The sequence below is a fragment of the Lacerta agilis genome, chromosome 7 (genome assembly GCF_009819535.1).
Source record: "Lacerta agilis isolate rLacAgi1 chromosome 7, rLacAgi1.pri, whole genome shotgun sequence".
In the NCBI taxonomy this organism is placed as follows: Eukaryota; Metazoa; Chordata; class Lepidosauria; order Squamata; family Lacertidae; genus Lacerta; species Lacerta agilis.
In genome coordinates, this window is record NC_046318.1 from 34,982,698 (window position 1) to 35,003,380 (window position 20,683).

At 41.4% G+C, this 20,683-nt stretch overlaps 1 protein-coding gene across 3 annotated transcripts; it reads right to left on the reverse strand.

Moving 5' to 3' along the window:
• Positions 1-293: 293 nt before the first annotated feature.
• On the reverse strand, positions 294-20,601 carry SOCS6 (suppressor of cytokine signaling 6). Of its 3 annotated transcripts, none has more exons than XM_033154817.1 (2): positions 20,582-20,601; positions 294-2,409 (listed from the first exon to the last, which is right to left on the reverse strand). In XM_033154817.1, exon 2 carries the CDS (start codon positions 2,285-2,287, stop codon positions 680-682), a length of 1,608 nt encoding a protein of 535 aa, XP_033010708.1. In that variant the 5' UTR covers positions 2,288-2,409; positions 20,582-20,601; the 3' UTR covers positions 294-679. The 3 variants fall into 3 exon arrangements, with proteins under 3 accessions (XP_033010708.1, XP_033010706.1, XP_033010707.1); XM_033154815.1 differs by lacking the exon at positions 20,582-20,601 and adding an exon at positions 20,053-20,098; XM_033154816.1 differs by lacking the exon at positions 20,582-20,601 and adding an exon at positions 11,722-11,741.
• Positions 20,602-20,683: the final 82 nt, after the last annotated feature.

The window sequence follows — 20,683 nt, forward strand, 5'->3', positions numbered from 1 at the left end:
GGCCGTTTTTAAAACTTAAAAAAAATTGTTAAGAATGAACAAAAAAAAAGCAAAACAATATATACAATCTTTGAAACTAGTTTAGGAGAAAGGAGGCTTTCAAAACATATGTTGCATAACTGTGTTGCGTCACACATTCCCTCCAGCCCACAGTTAACTTTGTTTTTAATTAGGATACTGGGAAATCTTTTTCAGCATACATCTAAATTCTGTATACCGACACAATTTTTCCACAATTTTTTTTAATTAAAAAAACGAAACGAAACCAGGCTGTTTGAAGAAGACAAAACATATCCCATCAAGTGTCAACTTTTACTTATGGTTGAAAACACATGAAATGTGCTTCAAATGCATAAAAATCACAGTGGATTAGCAGCAAAGGAGATGGGGAGTTTTAGGAAAACTTTTATCATTCACATTGTGATTATTTTGCACACTGAATGAAAGATAGCTATTCACTCTCCTAAAAAATATATGCTGAGATCATTATTTTTAAACATAAAACCCAGACCACCCATTAAACAAATAAAAATGAATTACCCTTCTTTATGCACAAAATGAAATTATGGCAGCAAAAGACTGATAGCAATTAAAGTTTGTAAACGGTATTTCAATCTCTCTTCTTTATTTTATTTTGTTGTTGTTCCCAAAGTGCAAGATGCAAGGTTCCCATAAGCCTTCAGTAGTGCTTTTCTTGTAAATAATCCTTCATTTTGTTTGGCAAAGGCAGTTTCTGAATCAGATCTATTCTGGTATACTGGCGTATAACAAAGCGACACAGATACTGCAACGAGCGCACCTGCATAAAACGAGACACTGGATTGGTCAGTCTGACTGGGTAAGTTGTAGATCCAGGCAATCGAGACCTTGAATAGCAAAATGCTCCATTTTCAGAGTCCCTGATGGAGTGTTCGATGAGATCAACTATAGAAGTATGTCCCTCCACATCTGGTTGTTCATAAAAGCTAAATCTGCCATTTGAATGCTCAATTCTTGTATGAAGAGTTTTACCATGGGAACGGAAACTCAAACTTAAAAGATAGCGGTCATCAGAGCTATCTCGTACAAGAAACGAGCCATCAGGAACATTGGCCAGTTTTCCTTCTGCTTCCCATCGTGTAATTGGGCCCCAGTACCACCCTTGTTTTGCAAGTTTTTTCAGTTCTTCCGTGAGGCTGGTTACAACCATAGGGCCACTGTTTTGTACAGAATCATAAACTCTTCCAACTCCAGGTGCAGAGTTAGGATCAAAATTCAAATGGCAACGCATACTTTCAGCCACATGGACATCTGTGGCGTTTAGGCCATTAAAGTTCCTTTGGATTTGATTATTCTGTATTGGAGGTAGCAACGGAGAGAGCGGAGGAACATCACTGTGATTGACTCTTGAGCTTTGCAACATGACTCCTGTGGTACCAATTAATAAACCACTCACAGCCTGGTCAACAAAGATATCTGGGGTAACTACTACATCTTGACTCACTGGACCCTCTTCTTCGTGAAATGCACTGCCACCCATTTGAGAAGAAACGGTCGAAACCTCCATGGGTGAGGAACTATCCAAACAGTAACTACGTGATCCTTCCAAAGGATACATTCCCTCATCTAAAGGCACAGTATACTGAATGTAGTCCTGAGGCATAAGTCCAATAACTACAGGCACATGTTCATCAATATGGAGATGCAAATCTCCATTCTGAGATTCTGTACTTTTCAATGCATTGTTTTGTTCCTGGAACACACTGTCGGACTGCAAGTCATGGAAATCTTTGCGAACACCATTTAGTGCAGGGCTTGGATTTGAGGAGTGGACCAAGGCCTTTACTTTCACTTCCATTTTTATACATGTTTCTTCTGAGTTTGTTGGACGAAGCGGCCACGGAGTTGGGCTATAATGGTGATTTCGGAGGGATGTAGATCTAAGAGGTCTCTGAGCTCTCACATCTTTGAAGGTTATTGGAGCAGAAGAAGAAGAGAAGGTGTCATCATCAGCAGAGCTAACAGATGGCGTGCTACCTTTGCCGCCTTTCTGCTTTTGTTTTGCTGAAAGCCTTCTTTTTAATGTACCCATTAAGCTTTCACTCTTCGATCTGTTTTTTCCACCTTTCTCATCTTCACTGTTGATGTCACAGCTCGGCAAATCTTTACCATAGCAGCTACCAAACAAGGAGTCATCTTTTCCAAAATCATTTAACGATGGCTGTGCAACTACAACGAAGTCACTTTCATCTTTGCTCTTATTTAGATTAAAAGACTTGCGAATGGTCTTGAGACTAATTTTCTTCATTATGAAAGTACAGCAAATCTGGCAGTTGACTCTTCTGAGGTTCTGCCCCTAAAGCATGTAATGCAGGAGCTTCTTCATTGATGTGCGTTATCCAGTCTCATTTAACTTCGAAGTCCCATTTCCTGTGGGGAAGGGGAGAAAGAAATATTATTTTTACGTATTTGTAAAGACACATTTACACTACAGCAATGGTAAAGAGATCTACATAACCAAAGTATAAGCTTAACGAACAGCAAGAAATATCAACATTACTATCGTTAAGTCATATGCCATTTTTACTTGCAAACTATATTATATATTTTTTGTATTCATCTTTGATTTGTTGGCTGATCAGTCTTTTGAGGTTTAAACTTTGGATTAAAATTACAGTGGTACCCTGGGTTACGTACTTAATCTGTTCCGGGACACAGTACGTAACCCGAAAAGGACGTAACCCAAACAATTCGCGAAAAATGTTCTGCGCATGCACAAATTGCGCAAGCGTTGGGTTGCACTTCTGGGTTAGCAGAGTTCGTAACCCAAAAAGTACGCAACCCGAAGCGTACATAACCCGAGGCGTGACTGTACAACAGACCCCTTCTGTTCACATTATCAAAGAAACTGAGTATCTTTCATGACTCTCCTTTTCTGTAGAAGGGGCATACTCTGAGAATGTCCGGTTTTATAAACACTTCCCGCAAGGGGTGAGTAAAGAAAGAAGAAAATGGAGATATCAGGTTTCCATGAACAGATCATGCAATATACTGTACAATGACACAATACCAACTCCTCCTCTAGGCATTGCAGGTTTACAGAGTAGGTAAAGAACTTTCTTTCCTCTTTTAACATTGAGTCAACATTAGCTGTACACTTCTATATAATCAATGGCAGCACTGATATAAGGAAAGCCTGGCTTCTACTCCTGCCTTTTGTGACCCTTAATGAATTCACTAATTGCAATCTCTTACTTTCTCCTAAAGAAGTCAATGGAAGTTATTCAACTGCAGAACAGGAAGAATATACAGTGGTGCCTCGCAAGACGAAATTAATTCGTTCCGCAAGACTCTTCGTCTTGCGGAAATTTCGTCTTGCGAGGCACCTTTTCCCATAGGAACGCATTAAAATTTAATTAATGCGTTCCTATGGGAAAAAAAGTCCGGGGGCCCCTCCCGACCGGCACCGGAGCCAAGCCAAGCCGCGTTTTAAGACTGCAGTGAGCGAACAGCAGTGCTGCTGTTCGCTCGCTTCAGTCTTAAAACACGGCGCCGCGGCTCCGGGAGGGAGGGAGGGGGCCGTGGGATGATGCCCGACATCGGGCATGATCCCACGGCCCCCTCCCGACCGGCACCGGAGCTCCGCGGTGCTGTGTTTTAAGACTGCAGCGATCGCTGCAGTCTTAAAACGCAGCTCCGCGGCTCCGGGAGGGAGGGAGGGGGCCGTGGGATGATGCCCGACATCGGGCATGATCCCACGGCCCCCTCCCGACCGGCACCGGAGCTCCGCGGTGCTGTGTTTTAAGACTGCAGCGATCGCTGCAGTCTTAAAACGCAGCTCCGCGGCTCCGGGAGGGAGGGAGGGGGCCGTGGGATGATGCCCGACATCGGGCACGATCCCACGGCCCCCTCCCGACCGGCAGCGGAGCTTACCTTTTCGCTGCAGTCGGGAGGGATGTTGTCTGCGTCTGCCATTTTGGATCGACTGCGCATGCACAGTCGATCCAAAATGGCGGACGCGGACATCACCCCTCCCGACCAGAGCGAAAAGGTAAGCCAGCTTACAGTGGTACCTCGCCAGACGAATTCGTCTTGCGAAAAACAGGCATAGACGAATTCGTCTTGCGAGTCAACTAAAAACTCGCAAAACCCTTTCGTTTTGCGAGTTTTCCGTCTAGCGAGGCATTCGTCTTGCGGGGTACCACTGTATCTCCCATTATATGAGTTACTATTTTACTAGCAACTGGCCAGCCCAAATTTAGTGCAATACGATTCACCTTGTGCTGGGAATCTCCTTCCTGCAAATGTTATGATTTGCTACCTGTGCCTCTGATATTGGTAACTGTTATGTGAATTCAGCATGAACTCAGCTCCTAAAGTCTAGAAATAAGCCCAAAATATGAGCTAAAAATGCACATTATGCACACCAGTTTCACCTTAGTCCAAGAAACACTCCTCCTAAGATGTTGCTCACAACCCCTCTCCTGCAGCAGCTTCTTATAAGGCTTCCAAGGACAAGGAGTAGGGTAGCTGTAAACACGTAGTTTTTTAACATACCGGTAGTTCAATTTTCTTATTAACTGTTCCACTAAGAGTATTAATTTTTCAGAGTCATTAAAGGAAGAATTATGCATGATGAATAGACAACATTCTAGGATTTCTTCTGATGTATTTTTGTGTGAAATATCTTTACACTTATGACAGCATTTTTGCATGCAGCTTTAGTGTTCAGCTTCGAGATTTTCCAGCAAGACTAGAACTCTAAACAACAACCTTTGATATCAGATTAACACATTTATTGCTTAGATACCCATTTGACAGTATCTAATAACACTATTCTGGAAAGTACACAATAATAGCTTCCCACTGAGCAAGTTTTTATTAGTGGAAAGATTGCACATCTGATATTCTAGAAAAGTAAAACTAGTGAAAAAGTATTCTATAAAAGAAAACTTTGTATCTAAACATTTCATTTTAATTTGTCATTTCTAATAACGTTTAGTTTTTGTTGAACCTTTACAAAATCACATCAACTCTGTGGTTAATTAACCTTTGCATTAATAGCCCTTCAAACTAACATTTTATCCTTACATATCTTCAGTATAGCTTTATTTTATTTTTTAGTTGTACTGATAAAGTAGCTCCAGTTACAGGTAGGTAGCCGTGTTGGTCTGCCATAGTCAAAACAAAATAAAATTTAAAAAATCCTTCCAGTAGCACCTTAGAGACCAACTAAGTTTGTTCTTGGTATGAGCTTTCGTGAGTGTGCATGCACATGAAAGCTCATACCAAGAACAAACTTAGTTGGTCTCTAAGGTGCTACTGGAAGGAATTTTTTTGTTTTTTGTTTTGATAAAGTAGCCTTTACTGTTTATTATACCAATTTTCATGTTTTGCTTTAAAGCATTTGAAATTAGAAACACTAAATTTTAAATAAAATATTTGACACACAAGCATTTCTTGCTGCAGCATACTAACAGTGAAACCCTAGGAAACTTTATTCAGAAGAAAGTAAGTGTGTTCAGGAGGAATACTCACTAATAAGTGTGCTTTTGACTGCAGCCTAAGTAAATTTCCAGTACTTGTGGAGCAATAATAGGAGCTTAAAAAGTGTAACAGACTCCAAATAGTCTTGTCAAATCTTCTACATCTTACACGGTATCTGAGATTTAAATATTTGGGGGGGGGCGGGGGGAGAGATCTACTGCTGCTTTGGGATATTAGTCTTTATCTCCAGGCAGCCAATTTATATTTAATGTAAAAGATTCAGAAACCATGATCAAATTGATTTCGACAGCACTTATAGTGTGATCCGCAAACTACTTCATATGGAATACTTGAACAACACGTATCTTACTTCCTTAACGGCTCTAAAAGGATTCAAGAGCAAGTATTCTGGATTAGGACATTCTCACAATTAGTGTGCGGCAGAATAACCTTGTGCATGCTGCAAAGTACCAGATTGTCTGCGCAAAGATAAACGTCATTTAATCAATTACAGCTCTGACCTAAAGCTACTGATTTCACTGAGAAGACTCTCACTTATTTTAATTGAATTTGTCTCTGGCCTTGCAACAGTCAGCCACTGACTTCGTATTTAACCTTGAGAATGTTAAGGTCCCACTGACCTTCTACAGGTAAACAAATAAAAATATGCCTGGAAGATAAGAGTTCAACTGAAAACAACTCTGTAATTATTAAGTAATACTGATCAACTGGAATAATTCCCTACAGTGAAGTTCATCATTGCTTCCTGTTTATCTTCTCTACAATAATTCTGAGGAAATTTGTAACAATTACAAATTTCAAGGAAGTTTTAGCAGCAGTCCTATATTTTATGCTTTGTATCATTATCAAACTTCATCAAAAGGAACTACACCCAGTTCAGATGTCATGCTAAACCTGGGGTCCCCAAACTAAGGCCTGGGGGCCGGATGTGGCCCAATCACCTTCTAAATGCAGCCCGTGGAATGCGGTCTGGGAATCAGCGTGCTTTTACATGAGTAGAATGTGTTCCTTTATTTAAAATGTATCTCTGGGTTATTTGTGGGGCATAGGAATTCGTTCATTTTTTCCCCCCAAAATATAGTCTGGCCCCCCACAAGGTCTGAGGGACAGTGGACCGGCCACGGCTGAAAAAGTTTGCTGACCCCTGTGCTAAACCATGGTTCAACATTACAGCAGCAGCGAATCAGCCCTTTGTATTTGGCTCAGACTTTTTAGAACTTTTTATCTGTTATGCTTTATCAGTTTTAATATTGAAAATGCTGCATAATATACACAAGTTCTCATGTCTATGGTGGATCAGCCTCTCGAGGCAGATTAACAGTCATTAATGTGATTTGACAATGGTCTGTGAATTTAAACGCAATTGGTTGCTGAATAAGGAATTACGAAGCAGAGACTTAACATTCCAGCTTTCCTATAGACAAAGGCAAAGCAGTAGCAAGGTTGGCACATCAGTAGAGCTCATCTGGGGCTCCCATCATTGCAGCAGGTCATTGCAGAGGTGTCAGTGTTCATACTCAGAAACCTTATTTGTAGGTCATTAACAAATTTCTTCTCCAAGCCAAGAACTACTCTTGTCACAACCATTTTGCCTACATGTAAATATGGCTGCCCAATAAATCGCCATATCATTGAATACCTGTATTGAAATAACATTGTGATAAAGTGTTTCAACAAGGCAATATGCTTCACCAGTATCTTTCTACTTATGGCTCAACTAATTATGTTGAGGACCCACCCCCAATGGCTAGACAGTAAACAAAGAATGTAAACTAAGAACTGGAAAGCAATTCTTTCTCCCCCCCACCGGTGAAAACAAGAGGGGGGAACAGTTTATTTTATTTTATGGTGGTGTTTATGTTGTTGGTTCCCCCTAAATAGCTTTCCTTCCTATCAAAAAGGAAGGGTTTTTATTGTATAAAGGAAACTATCTTTTTGCTTGCTTGCCCTCCCTTTGATAAAAAAGGGAGGGATTGGTAGGATGAGGGCTGGGGGGAGGTCTTATGTGGGGGTGTGTGGAGGGAAGAATATTTATGCTGAAATGGGAGGTTGAGTACTATGTGCGAATGATGGGGAAAATGGTTTTTTGTCAGCAGTGCAAGCAAATGCATGTCTACTCACAAGCAAATCCTACTGAATTCAATGAGGCTTACTCCCAGGAAAGTAGAAGAAAGTTTAGTTGAACTCAGTCGGGCTTATGCATGCATAGATTTCACTTAGATCTCTGAGTGGGGAAGCAGATGGAAGTTTATTTAATATTTTTTATTAAATATACTACTTCCTTAAATTTTAAGGCCCTCCACTGCCACAGGGAGCTCCGTCAAGGCCCGCTGCTGCCGTGGGGAGGTGCGGCAAGGCCTTCTGCTGCAGGGAAGCATGGTGCTGCTATGGGGAGGTACAGTGGGACCCTCTGCCACTGTGGGGAAGCGCAGCACCCCCTCCAACACCATGAAAAGGAAAGGGCAAGACTCTCTGTCACCATGTGTCCCGCCAAGGCCCACCACAGCAGCAGATACATATCATGATTATCAAGATATCATGATATTTAGCTGGTGATATCATGATGTTGGAAACCAGTTACCGGCCAGACTTAAATGTAAATGTTCTGCATATTCTCAGTTCCTCTTCCTTTTGCATGCAACCTCCTCTTCTGCAAATGGGGGGGGGGGGGTGCACAGGGTGCAAGTAATTCAGGCCTTCTGCAGAAGTGGCATAACTACCATAGTGCTTTTTCCTACTCTTCCATTATCTGAGTTAAATCTTTTTGTGACTTATTTTACTTTAAGAACAGAAATTATCTGATGTCCTTTAAGGCTGGATACTCTTTGAGTTCAGGGAAATCCAGAAAATGGCTAAAGGAAAAATAAAGGCTTGATCTGGATTGCCCTAAGGTGATTTACAGATAACATACAATTTATATCCTAAATACTTTTATTTAGAAGTAATTAAATCATGAGACGTTAAGAAGGAAGAAATCAAAGTGACTGTAAAATATGCGGGCGGGGGGATCTCTTAAGATCTGAAAACTTCCCGTTCCCCCCTTCAAACATCTCCATGCCTTATTTAACATGCTGATACATTCAGACACATCAAACTTCAGAAACATGAAGGTTGAATTAGAAAATCTGCCTATCAACAAAAGTGCTGTCAGCACAGCTAATAACTCTTACAACCTTTTATAAATCCTGCTGCAATATTCACTTTTGCAAATTGGCACAAAAGTGACAGAAACACAACAAAGCCTCTCATGTATGAAACATTTTTGTATCATTAAAGAGCCGAACAGCTTGTACACAAAATGACAGCAGAATATATTTATTCTTGTGCTAGAGTGAAGGTTGTAGAAGCTCTTAAGGTATACAGCGCCTTCTTAAAAAGTCAAATGTAAGTCCAGTGTCTCACAAATACAGGCTCCAGAGGCCCACCAGGTTCATGCTCTAAAGCTTTCCCCGCATTGCTTCCCCGCAGCCTCAGGGAGGGGATATGTCCAAATTTGCATTTGACCTTGTCTGTAACATCTAATTCGGGTTATAGTTTTGAAACTTATACAGAAACAGTAAGGACACTTGTACCAGTATAGCACCATGCTTCCTTCACCTAATTATAAAAAAAGTCCTATTTTAACTAAATAGTCTCTGGCATAGTGTCAGATTTTAAAAGGTAAATGCCAAAACAAAGCAAATTCCAGCAAATGGTGGAAAGTAAAGTTTTACCAGCTTAACAAAATATAAAGGTAAAGGTAAATAGACAACTTGTTAAAAGGTACATCTCAATTTTTATAGAGTACAGTATCCTCTTTTTAAATTGTAACTTGCAAATTGTAACTTTTTTGAATTGTAACTTGCAAGTTCTACCACCAATGTACATACACTGTTGCCAGCTTTCCACATTCTTACATTACAAAATACCGGTACCCAGTTGCTTTTAAAACTTTTCTCATTTTTTGATATCAACACATTTTCTATCTGTTTGTATTTATTTTGAGGCATTTTCAATAGAAGTTTACAAATGATACTACTGGGTATTCTATAGGTTCACACATTGGGAACAAGTATTTGGAAATCTTCCATGTTTTCAGATCAGAAAAAGTGATATGCATGGGTGCTACAAAATTTCCTACCAGGCTTCAAAACCTGTTATTTGTGTTTTAACTACAGGCTTCTAACCCACTTTTAAAATGCTAGTGTGACAGTATCAGATGAGGTGCCTGTTGTGCATGTCATATGTAAACAATGACACATCTGTTTTGCAATCATTAAATGGTTCTCATAAGGTATGCAATTTACTGTTTTGAGAAATTATTTTCAAGGGGACGCTGGTGTTTAGAGAACAAAATTTCAATGGCATCAATATAAAACGCACAAAGATAAGAAACTCAGGTGCAATAATCTAGAATTGGTAGTACATTTTAGCAAGTTGTAGCAAATTCTGTAAAAGTTCAGCAGGTGTATCTGGCTTACATATAATGGGGAAAATGTGAGCATTATATTATTCCCTATTCAGGAAACTTTTAAAGGCACAGAATACTTTTGATGACTTAAAAAAAAGAAGGTGGCCCATCTATGTTAAATAGCTACAATGTGATGTTCACATTGTTACCACTACAGCCGTTTCCTTCCAAGGTCTGCAAAGTTGAATCTGAAGAACAGTACAGAAGATTCTGATCCTTAAACATTACAGCCATCAAGATAACCCAAATGTTATCAGTGATACTTATGTAATAATTAGTGCTTAGCAACAGCCAAACTAAGTCATAACACTGGTATTATCAATCATATTACAACTACAATATATGTGATGTGAATACCTTTAAAATCAAAATGATGTGCCATAACATCAAAATTGCTCTTATACTACACTGCCACTAATTTGCAAATACTTCTGAACTGTTTGTAAAAATGGGCTTATAAATATTACTTTTCCAATCAATTATATCAAATAATGTTCCTGGTCTGACATGCTTCGGATGTGGAAATTAAAAATCCTGTGTCAGATACATATGCAACAAGGAAACAGGTTCCACTGACACCATCAAACAATAGTCAATATATTTCTGTGTATATTTGCATCAATTTCCATATAGTATATATCTATAAAAAATGAGAATGCCTAAGAGAATGCCTCAACCCATATATCCCTGTGCTCCTCAGATGGGGCACGACTGAGATTTCCACATGCCCCAGACATGAGCTTAGTTTGTACTAGAAACAGGAATTTAATGTTGCAGCTGCAGCCGTCTGGAAACAATTACCATCTGAAATTAAACAGGCATCCAGCATTGTGATGCATAGGTGCCTACTGAATATGTTTTTAAGAAGGCTTTTCCAATGAAAATTTATGAAATATTAACTGTATATCTTTAGGAATGGTTTTATTATATTCAGCGTTTGTCAATATGGTTTTAGTAATTTATATTTGTGTAATTATTTTATATTATTTTTATCTTGCGGTACATAGCTTTGAAGCAGTTTATAAATTTGTAAAATAAAAAAAATATGAAATAGCATGTTTATGCTCATACTATCAAGGGCTGAACCCAAAGTCCTACAAAATAGTTAACATAAATAAAGAAGTGCATGTTAGCAACTGCCTGGTCCATTGCTCCAGCACTAAATAGTAACTCTTAGGCAAGTTTTGAATCATACCAAATACAGATCCTTACAAAGCAAATTTCTCCAGAGTAAAGAACATGTTACTCTTAAGCTCCCTGAGTTATGCAGCATGGAAGGAGCTGACAGAGTGTGAGATCTATATAAATAAAATCGTGCAACTTTTTGTCTTTTTAAAAAAAGAGGGGGAACAATGCAAGAGATGAGAACACGATGTCAGCACAATTGCATGAATAGTTAATCACCCTCCAAATGAGAACAGACAAAGGTTTCAATGTCACATTTTTATATTTTGCTGTCTTCAGCTATCAGATATTTTTAAAAAAGTAATTCCCTTTTGATTTTGTAATGTCTGAGAGAAGTTTTGCTACTATAAATGCTTGCAAAGATCTGTAAGAGTGACATTACAGCTGAGATAGGTGGCAGATTTGGCCAAAAGATTTCATTCTACAGCCAACTAACGCAAGCCAAAAATTCCCTGTGACTCTGCATGCACAATCAATTTCATTGGGATGCTGTATAATTGGATCCTATACCAAATCAATTTGCAGCATCAAGCTTTGTCTCTTCAACCATCTGAATCAGACGTATTCACTATAAAGTCCCTGTTCTGAATATTTAATACCTGTATAACCTTAAGGCTGTCTGTATGTGGGGCTGCCCTAGGAGGCTGTGATGGATGGGGGGGGGCAAAAACACCTTCTGATTGAGATGAGTCACATGGAATACACTACACTAATGCTCCCAATTGTGAGGTCATTTCTTATAGTTTTCTGACCTTCATTTACCTATAGCTATAATTCTAAGCACTTAAGGAGTAAGCTCCACTGAACACATTTCATAGCCATCTACTCTACAATATACAATAAGCTTGACTTGAACAAAATAATAAAGTATATTAATAGATAACTAACATATGTAAAGAAATCTCAAGTAGATATAAATAAAGGTTTTAGTTCTAAAAAGGGAATATATTTCATATGTACTTTCTCAATAAATTGAGAAATTGAGCAGCCTTGACCAGCTTGGTGCCCTACCAATGTTTTGGACTACTTGATATATAAGCTAGGTGCCAAATGGCTCCTTAAACCAAAGTTACAATTGCCAAAATGGAATGCCTAGTTGCCATTTTTGACTTTTTAGTTCCTGGAATTTTTAGTTCCTGGAATTAATTCTGATTGTACAGATACAGATAGAATTCTACAAGATGTGTGAAAACAGTCAAGATCCAAGGATCCCCAGGCATGCTCCTCCAGATGGTGGCCATGTCATCCTGGTGCCCAGGCATCTTCACAAGTGGCTGATAGCCAGGGGCAAAATGAGCCTGGTGAATTTCAAATGCTGTGGCTTTAAAGATTATCATCAGCAAGATGATATGCCCAGCAAGATAGGAAGCTAGTTACAGCTGTTTCAGGGAGGGAGTTAGGAACACCCTCTTTGCCACCTCTAATAATAATAATAATAATTTATTATTTATAACCCGCCCATCTGGCCGGGTCTCCCCAGCCACTCTAGGCGGTCTCCAGCAAATACCAAAATACAATGCAAAGTCACAGTTTAAAAACTTCCCTAAACAGGGCTGCCTTTAGGTATTTTCTGAATGTCAGGTAGTTGTTTATTCCCTTGACTTCTGATGGGAGGGCGTTCCACAGGGCGGGCGCCACTACCGAGAAGGCCCTCTGCCTGGTTCCCTGTAGTTTTGCTTCTCGCAGTGAGGGAACCGCCAGAAGGCCCTCGGCGCTGGATCTCAGTGTCCGGGCTGAATGATGGGGGTGGAGACGCTCCTTCAGGTATACAGGACCAAGGCCGTTTAGGGCTTTAAAGGTCAACACCAACACTTTGAATTGTGCTTGGAAACGTACTGGGAGCCAATGCAGATCTCTCAGGACCGGTGTTATGTGGTCCCGGCGGCCACTCCCAGTCACCAGTCTAGCTGCCGCATTCTGGATTAATTGCAGTTTCCGGGTCACCTTCAAAGGTAGCCCCACGTAGAGCGCATTGCAGTAGTCTATTGATGACTAAGCTACTGCATTCTGTACTAGTTGTTTCTGAGCACTCTTCAAAGTCCTATGGAGAGTACACTGCAGTATTTCAGATGTGATGCAATTATGGAATGGGTCACCATGGCCAGATCTGAATTCCACAGCAACACACATTGATGCATCATCTCAGCTGGGCAAAGGCTCTTCTGGCCACAGATGAGAACTTAGCATCCAGGGTGTCAAGGCTGCCTCCATAAGAACTCCCAAGCTATGACCTGAGTTTTCAATAGGTGTGCTAACAACAGTTGAATCCCAATTCCTGGATCATATTGACTGACCATAAGCATCTCTGCCTGGATTAAGATTCAATGCATTTGCCCTTATTCAATCCATTGCTGCCTCCAGGTAACATTTCAGGACCTAAACAGCTTCCTTAAAATGAGAGGGAAAGGAGAACACAGTTGGTTGTCCCATCCACATATTGGATGACACCAAATTTCTGCTCACCTCTCCCAGATGTTAAATAGCATGGGAACAAGCTGAAACTCCAAAGGGCACCATAGGGTGTGGCACCAAACAGATCTCCCACTACCTTCTAAAACTGGTGCTCCAGGAAGGACGGAACCACCATGCCACCAAGACCCATCCCAGATATCCAGCTCAGAATACTATGCTTGATGGCATGCCAAGATGTCCAACGGAACTAACAAAATGCATTTATCCTGTACAGTTCCCAGTATAAATCACCAAGGAGACCAAAGCTGTGCCTAACACTGGATTGAGATGAGTCTAAGAAAACCTAGAGCTGAGAGTAAAACACATGAGACTCAGGCACCTTGCCCAAAAATGGAATATTTAAAAACTTGCTATAAATTTTCCAGAACACTGGGATTAAGTGCAATGTTTTTTCTCCCAGTAAATGTCTGTAAACACATTTGCATTTTATGAGGCAAAAAAATAATTTAAAAATTCAATGATTTCTGCAGCAATAATACCTACCGTATGTATTATTTTTTGAATTCTCTAACCCATTAGAGCAACAGAAATGTAAATGCACAAATTTAGAGTGGAAAATTTCCTGCTATTTCTTGATTCTTACAGCTGCTACTGATTGGAGAATCAAAGCAACAGAAGTATAGCATACTTTTCATTTTTCTCCCACAAAGCTGAAGCAGGCCAGTTCACACATGTATGTTAATTACCAGATAATTCAGCATCTGGTGACTATATCAAGCACCAGAGATAAAACTTTCATGTCACCTCAGAATTTGGTAGAGACCCCAGTACAAGTACATAATTAGGTACCGCTGTGGCAGGAAGGTAAACGGCGTTTCCGTGCACTCTGGTTTCCGTCATGGTGTCCCGTTGCACCAGAAGCGGTTTAGTCATGCTGGCCACATGACCTGGAAAGCTGTCTGTGGACAAACGCCGGCTCCCTTGGCCTGAAAGCGAGATGAGCGCCACCAACCCCATAGTCACCTTTGGCTGGACTTAACTGTCCAGGGGTCCTTTACCTTTTACCTTTACCTATTAAGCAATTATACAATGAAGAATCAAGTGATATAGATACATGTACGAACCGGCCCTCTGTCACAGAACTTGTTAGCTTAATTTTACCAGGGTAGATATGATTTTGGTAGAAACCTCCCCTCAGTGTACCTCAGCTGCTCCTTCTAACATGATGGCAAAGGGTTCTTTGATGACCTCTCATTAAAACTAACAGAAGCTCTACCAAAGTCACTTTTACTGTTCACTAGAGAAAGAGGTCTGAAGCTCAACATCAAAAAACTAAGATCATGGCCACTGGTCCCATCAACTCCTGGCAAATAGAAGGGGAAGAAATGGAGGCAGTGAGAGATTTTACTTTCTTGGGCTCCATGATCACTGCAGACGGTGACAGCAGTCACAAAATTAAGACACCTGCTTCTTGAGAGGAAAGCAATGACAAACCTAGACAGCATCTTAAAAAGCAGAGACATCACCTTGCCGACAAAGGTCTGTATACCCGGTAGTTAAAGCTATGGTTTTCCCAGTAGTAATGTATGGAAGTGAGAGCTGGACCATAAAGAAGACTGATCGCCGAAGAAATGATGCTTTTGAATTATGGTGCTGGAGGAGACTCTTGAGAGTCCCATGGACTGCAAAAATATCAAACTTATCCATCCTTAAAGAAATCAGCCCCAAGTGCTCACTGGAAGGACAGATCCTGAAGTTGAGGCTCCAGTACTTTGGCCACCTCATGAGAAGAGAAGACTCCCTAGAAAAAACCCTGATGTTGGGAAAGATGGAGGGCACAAGGAGAAGGGGACGACAGAGGATGAGATGGTTGGACAGTGTTCTCGAAGCGACTAACATGAGTTTGGCCAAACTGCGGGAGGCAGTGAAAGAGAGGCGTGCCTGGCATGCTCTGGTCCATGGGGTCAAAAAGAGTCGGACACGACTGAACGACTGAACAACAACACAACAGAGAAAGAGGAATTAAGGAATTTTTTCTTATGCAGGAGCAAATCAGCAGGTGTATCGAATGTTGCTGCACTGACATAACATTTACCTGTTGGAAGATCAGAGGCATATATTTTATCAATGACATTGCTGCCTTATTTAAACACAGTTAATGAATATTCCATTGCAAGATCTCGATGATACTTCTGATAGCATCATTATACTTTGTTAAAAAGAGGCACACATAACTTGTCACCTGAAGTCACTTACATTAAAGAAAAATGTGAACATGTATCTTTATAACTTGATGCAATTACACATGTTATGCATTATGTACTTCAATTGAAGTGTGTAGAGAACAAACCAAATCCGTCTACCAATGCTTCCTCCAGACACAGAATTTCTCTGAAGTGCCATCAGAAGCCATACAATGATGGTTATTTAATTTCTGTGTTCTGACAAGTTTTGCTTACACATTATTTCTTTAGAGTGTGATTAAGTAGCATACATCCTCAGATTTAAGTCCCACTGTATTCAATGTACATTACTCCCAGGTTAGTGTGCTGCCACACTTTTACAGACTACAACCAAAGCAGCAATCCTGTGCTCATGTAACTGGTAAGTCTGACTAAAGTCAGTAAGACATACATATGATCAGACCCAGAAATTTAAATACTACACACTGAATCCTGAATTTTCTGGTTTCCTGAATGGAAATGGGGAAGACAGAATTCCTAAGACCAAATTTACCAATAAGCAGTCTCATATTCAACTGAAAGAATTTAATCAAAGCATACTAACTCAATAAACTTGGTAAATTTTGAAATTTAACTTTACAAAAGCGGATTCCTAACTGCAAGGAGAGCAAATATCACCTAAAGTTGCGACTTTATTATCTGAAGGTGCATGACCTCCAACTGCTGGATAAAGATAACCAATTTGGATTCTATTTACAGTGGTACCTCTGGTTACGTACCTGATCCGTTCCGGAGTGCCGTTTGCACCCCGAAAAGTACGCAACCAGAGCGGCAATATCGCGCATGCGCGGAAGCGCGACATCGCGTTTCTGCGCATGCGCAACCTGCGCAGAACGCTTCTGCGTGTGCGTGGCAAAACCTGGAAGTAAACACCTCTAGGTTACCGTGCTGCTCCCAACCCGCAGTGAACGCAACACAAGGTACGACTGTACTTTTATTATCAAGCACATCTAAAATTAATATCTCCCTGTGTTTATATAAAAATTACCTAGTTTCCCCTTATTCATCATCCCCACAACCAAAAGAACCTGTGTGTTTCACTAAAGAATGAAAGCAGAATTCAATTACAGCTGGTTGTTATATTTGCAGAGATGGTGTCTTGGTTGTTATGCATGCATTTTCTTCTCAGGCCACCACAGTGCAACATGAAACCTGAATGCAAATCATTTGAATGTCTGCTGGCTCCTCTCATGCTCCGCCTTAAAACTTGCCAGATGTAGACATGGATAGCTTAACTAACACCAGCAGCCCCTCCTGTCCCCTTCACCCCTTGTAGTTTTAACATCTAGCCTGATGAATATTTCTCCAGAAATCGAAAGCTTGCACACAAAATTATAACATTTTGGTTAGCTTCAAAAACTACTGCCCTAATATGGACTTTGTAATCAATATACATGCAATCAGATCCTTCCAATTATCTTAAGCTACAAAAGCATAAAACTTTAGCTTTTCTAAAAAAAGGTATTTGGTATATCTGAGTACCTTTGCTCATTGAAGTTTGATTAGGTTTGCCAACATGTTGTGTGCTTTCTATCTCTATATTTGCAATAGGGTGTCAACAAGTGTCCTATGTTACTGAACTGCAATATTCAACAGGAAAATATAGGGAAGAAAATTATGAAAGTTGATTTTGTAAAGAAAAAGTAATTCATAGACCATGAGAAATTACATATAGGATAACATTCCTTTTTTACCACATGCAGTAACTCTGAAGCTTGTAAATATACCAGTATGTAGTGGAATAAAGGTTCTCTTTAAATCAGTAGAGCTATATATAGAGAAGCTCAATAATATTTAATATAATTGCAACTTTATGCAATAATCACACATATACGCATTTTTGGCAAAATAACAAAATGCTGTATTTTATCACCAGAAAAATGTAATTTCACTCCAATTTACTCATTCATTACTTCCTGGAGTGCCCTAGAATGTGCGCTTGTGCAAACATCACCACTGGTTGCAAGTGACAAATTTCCTTGGTTTTGTTTTGAGGTTTGCTGCTTTCTTTTGTATAAAGAGACTGAGCCTTCGACACTGTACCAAAGCAGAAGCATTTAACATAGCATTTTAAATAAGTGAGGTAGGGAAATTTCGTGAACACTCACATCCAGTACGATACCTTCCCCATGTGTGAAATTGCTCCACCATTTATTAAGCCTTTATCTGTGTGATTAATGTTCAGTTTTAGGCTGTACAGCTCTAAGCTCCAGTGCTATATTACATATGCACCTCAATTTAAACAGCACAAGGAAGGCAAACAGGCAGGTCATCTTGCAACAAAGGCTTCCTCCCCATCTGCTGTTCTCACTGTAGAAACAGGATAGAATGCTGCTTTATTAGCATTGGTCTGGGCTTATGCTGCTACAGCACCAAGAACACAATCAGATTTTAAATATATATATATATGTACGAGGAGTTCTTTGTAGGCTTCTCTGCTAGAGGGATCAAAGCTCAGAATAATCAGAGTCTGTGTCAGGAGATCCATATCCCAAAACTCCTTCAAAGCACATAGTAAAAGCACAGAATCTTAAACAGATTTATTCCACCCTACTGATAAATTAAGCCATAGTGCTGAGAAAGGAGAGGTAGGGTGAAGAACAAAACTATCACTGACCTTTGTTTAAATTGTAGACCAACTAAGGACTATTTGGTTATACAGAACTGTCCTCTTTTCTTTTTTTACAATTTTTATTGTTTATTTTATTTATTAGATTTATATGCCGCCTTTCATCCCAAGATCTCACAATGGTTACTTGACATAAGATCTCAATTCAATAAGATCACATTTTCAAATAAAAGTCATTATTTTATTGAAATTCAAGTTGGATTCATATTTTACTTGTGTCAACATGGTGAGGAGATGATAGTAATAATTTTTCAGAATACAGAGATTAATCTTGACTGGCTAGTACTCTATCTGGAATCAAAGATACCAATCCCAAACACTTGACTTGGAAGCAAGTGTCCTTGATTTCAGCTGAATTTGTCCCATTTTGATTAATGGTCCGTTTCTCCTTTATCAGAACTTTGTCATTCTGTGCACCTTGGTGCATGACATGTATTACTAGAACTGACAGGAAAGCAAACCATATGATAAAATAAGTTTAGAAAAAGTTGAAATACAAAGTATGTCGCCGTTGTTTTAAAAAATGCTTAAATAATAACAATATTTTTACTACTGCCGAAACAGCTCTATGAAACTGGAAAGCTTGCATACTCCTATACAAACTGAAGTTTGTACCTACTTTGAATCTTTTACACTTTGGGACCCTCATGACAGCTACTTCTAGTACTCAAAAAGCCAGAGACACTTTTCAAGATGGAGGTGGAGGATGAAATGATGTGCTCTTTTAATGAGTGGCTACATGAGAGAGAGAGAGAAAATCACTGCACTCAGTTTGGTTGCGAAACTCAAGAGGCCTACCTCAGAACAGAAACAATTCTCTGCAAACTTCACTGTTTCTGATGACAGAAAGAAGAAAAGGGGGCCGGTATGAGTCTCATATAGCTTATATACGGGAGAGCTCTTCGGGTCTCCCCACCGTCAATCTCAGTCTTTCCCCCACTTTCTCCCAGCTTGTTGTTGCTCTCTGCAGCTGAAAGGAAAGTCTAAAAACTACACGGGAGAAAGCAAAAAAAAAAAAAAAAAAAACAGCACCGCATTTAAACGTCTGAAGCTGGGCAGTGTGCGTGGAGGGGGAGCAATTTCGGGTCCTGGTTTGCAAAGACTAAACAAAAACAAACAAACAAAACACCGCTTAGGGGCGTAACGCTGTTAAAAAAAGTTTACGACCAGGGTCTCTTAGCTGAAGTACAGAAGGGCCAGTGATCCGGGTATAGAGCTGCTAGTTGTTTAGGATCGGGGAGTGGAATAGGATGCCCACGCTCCTTGCGGCCCTGGAGCAAACACCACCCCGTTCTTCGGGCATTTCCTAGGAGGTTTCCATATGACAACACCCGGCCGAGGCGGAGGTGGGAGCGCGGGGGAGAGGAGGATGCCCCGCGCGAGGCTCCCACGCCGCCTCCCCACCTCCCGGCCCCACTGCAGGCCGCGGCGGCGCACCCTCTCTCCCCTGTCTCTCTCTCTCCAGGCCCCGGCCGCGCCAGCCGGAACAAAAGGCGAGCCGGCGGGGCCGCGCCAGGCCACTGCTCCGTGGAGGCCGCAGCTTCCCTCGCAACTCCGGGCCCTGGCTACCCAATCTCCACGGAGGCCTCGATTCCTCTTGCGAGGCATACACAGGAGGAGGGGGGGGGCAGGCCGTGTTTACTCACCGGGAGAGGCTGCAGTTGTTGGTGCTGCTGCTGCCGATGGCGGCGGCGGCGGCGGCGGCGGCCGTGCTGCGCGGAGTGCAGGCCGGCCGGGCTCGAGCGCCGGCTCCGCCTCCGCCAGGCTCCCTTCTCGTCGGTCGCCTCCGCCGCCGCTTCCTCCTCCTCCTCCTGGCGTTGCAGTTTCCTCCGCCTCCTTCCTCCTCCTTCACCCCCCGTCTTCGCAGGGGCGCGAGGGGGGCAGCGAGGCCGCCGCCAGCCCGCATGCAAGGAAGCTCCGCGCGCTCCCGAAGCAGCAGCAGCAGCAGTTCCCCCCCACCTCCAGCTGAGGGGTACGGACTGGAGCCCAAGCCGCCGCTCTCCCGCACGGCCTCGGCCGCCTATTCGCTGCCCACTGACGCCCCCTCCCCACTCACAACGAGAAGAAAACGACCCCCAACTCGCCTCCCCCTCTGCTCCCCGCGGACATTCGCCCCCTTTTGTTTCTTCTCTCCAGGCTCACTTCACGCAGCACTTTCCTCCTCACTTTGCTTACCCGGCTCTTCACGTGGGGCAGCACAAAAGGCTTTCCCTCCGACTCGCCCCGCGCTGCCCGGCCTGCCTTTTCTCCCCTCGGGGTTAGCAGCTCGCGCCCCAT

Coding starts and splice junctions, on each gene's coding strand:
- SOCS6 (XM_033154817.1), bottom strand. CDS start 2,287: ATGAAGAAAATTAGTCTCAAGACCATTCGCAAGTCTTTTAATCTAAAT.